At 64.5% G+C, this 2,360-nt stretch overlaps 1 protein-coding gene across 1 annotated transcript in view; it reads right to left on the reverse strand.

Moving 5' to 3' along the window:
• Positions 1-2,360, reverse strand: part of AATK (apoptosis associated tyrosine kinase) — a 15,346-nt gene that overhangs the window by 3,063 nt on the left and 9,923 nt on the right. The window contains exons 9-11 of the mRNA XM_026036851.1: positions 1,260-1,381; positions 927-1,076; positions 17-455 (exon numbers count right to left, since the gene is read on the reverse strand). Coding sequence (XP_025892636.1) covers positions 17-455; positions 927-1,076; positions 1,260-1,381 — 711 coding nt within the window. The remainder of the gene's footprint in view (positions 1-16; positions 456-926; positions 1,077-1,259; positions 1,382-2,360) is intronic.

Below are 2,360 nucleotides of genomic sequence, written 5' to 3' on the forward strand. Positions count from 1 at the left end.
CGCCGCAGCCCGGCGCCCGCTCGCACGCGTAGCACGGCGGCGAGAGGCCCAGGCGGCCCGCGGCCGCCGCCGGGTAGTAGAGCTCGTGGTAGCGCGCGGCGCTGCCGGGGCTCAGCGCGCCCAGCGGCGCCTGCAGCGGCTCGCTCTTGGGGTGCTCCCACTTGTACTCGAAGTTGAGGCCCTGGCTGGTCTCCATGACGGTGAGGACGTCGTCGCCGTCGGCCGCGAAGCCGTCGGCCGCGAACTGCTCCAGCAGCGGGAAGGAGGAGAGCTCGGCGCCGGGGTGGCCGCCGCCGGAGCCGCCGCCGTTGGGTTTCATGGAGTTCCAGCGCTTCTCGAACTCCTCCTCGGCCTCCGTGGCCCCCTTGGCGCAGAGGTAGGAGAGCAGCAGGTGGACCTCCTCAGCGGTGGGGCGCTGCTCGGGCTGCAGCCAGCAGAACTGCATCACCTCGTACCTGCCATGGCACGGAGCCCGTGCTCAGGGCTGGCCTCGTACCCATGGTGGCCAGGCTAGACCTTGTGCAGGACCCCATGCATGGCCACCTGAGAGTCCCTTCTGCATGAGGCCACCAACAAGTCCCCACATATGCAACCACCTGTAAGACCCCGTGGTTGGCCATCTGCAAGACCCTAATGAACGATCACCTGCAAGACACCCTGTATGGCCACCTCTAGAGCCCACCTGCAAGACCACCATGCTTGCGACCAGCAGCAAGACCTCGCCGTGCAGGAGCACCTGCAAGATATCATGCATGGCCACCTGCAAGACCCCACTCACACAACCACCTGCAAGACCCCGTGCTTGGACATCTGCTAGACTCCTATCAATGGGCACCTGTAAGACCCCCATGCAAAGCCACCTGCAAGACCCAGTGCAAGCCCCCCATGCACATGGTCGTGACACCGGCTCTGGCAACGCTCCTCACCAGCGCTCCGACAGCGACAGCTTCAGCTGGGGCTTGGGCAGCTTGAGCTGCTGCTCCTTGATGGCATAGGCAAGCACTTGCCGGTCCGAGTAGTGGTCGTAGGGCTGGTTACCCAGCTCAAAGAGCTCCCAGATGGTGACACCCAGGGACCTGCAGGGCAAGGAGGAGCCCTTGGCATCCCCATAGCCGTAGCTGGCCTCAGCACTGCTCCACCGCGATGCCTCCTGGTGCTGCCCACCCCTCCCGCCTGCTCCACAGGGCAGAGCCCACGTCCTCGCACCTCGTGGCCGCCTCCCCTGCAGCCCACGGAGCGCAGCCCGCGCCCCCGCTCACCAGACGTTGCTGGATTTGGTTTGGTCGACGATGAGCAGGTTGCCGTGCACCTCGTCAATGAGCTCGGGAGCAATCCAGCGCAGCGGCACCCACAGCTGGTCGGCCGTCACGAAGTAGTCGTCCTGCCAAGTATGCAGGGTCAGTACGAGAAGAGAACGTCAGACCTCCGCGGCAGGGACGGGCGCGCGGCAGCACCCACGGCCCCCGCCCGCCCCGCGCGTCCTTCCTCCTCCCTGCCCCTTCCCACCGTCCCCTCCTCCTGGACCCGCAGCCTCCTCCCGCCTCTCTCCCTCTGCTCCCCAGCGCTCCGTGCTCCAGCGTGCCAGGAGCTGCATGTAGGGACGCGTCCCTGGCACGGAGAGGCACCGCAGGACTGCCCCATGGGGCTGGCACCGCCTGCACCGGGAGCTGCCGGGCTGCCGAGCATCAGCACCCGCTGCGCCGGACCGGAGAGGGCGGCTGGGACAGGCCAGCGCTGGCCAGGGACACTGCGAGCTTGCCCAAAGGCTCCAGGAGGGCCCGTCTGCCCGGCGGAACCGTGTGGTGCCCGGGAAAAACCCAGGCGCAGAAGGGGCCTGACTTTGGGGGAAAGGGGAAAGAGGAAGGGGAAGGTGAAAAGGAAAGGGAAAGGGGGAAGAAGGAACAGGGAAGGAGGAATGGGGAAGGGGGAAAGAGAAGGGGAAGGAGGAACAGGAAAGGAAAAGAGAAAGGGGAAAAGGAAAGGGGCAAGGGAAAGGGGGAACAGGGAATAGGAAAAGGAAAGGGGAAGGGAGAAAGGAAAGGAGAAAGGAAGAGGAAAGGGAAGGGGAAAAGGAAAGGGAAAGGAGAGGGGGAAAGGAAGGGAGAAAGGAAGGAGAAGGGGAAACAGAAAGGGAAAGGGAAGAGGAAAAGCAAGAGGAAAGGGAAGGGGAAGGGGAAAAGGAAGGGAAAGGGGAAGGGAAGGGGCAGTGCAATGCGTGGGCAGTGCATGCAGTGCAGCTCTGTGCACACACTGTGCACACACACGCTGTGCACACACACGCTGTGCACACAGCTCTGCGCACACACACTGTGCACACACACACAGTGCACACACACGCTGTGCACACACTGTGCACACAC

The sequence above is a fragment of the Nothoprocta perdicaria genome, unplaced genomic scaffold, assembly GCF_003342845.1.
Source record: "Nothoprocta perdicaria isolate Ctin4 unplaced genomic scaffold, notPer1 scaffold_187, whole genome shotgun sequence".
In the NCBI taxonomy this organism is placed as follows: domain Eukaryota; kingdom Metazoa; phylum Chordata; class Aves; order Tinamiformes; family Tinamidae; genus Nothoprocta; species Nothoprocta perdicaria.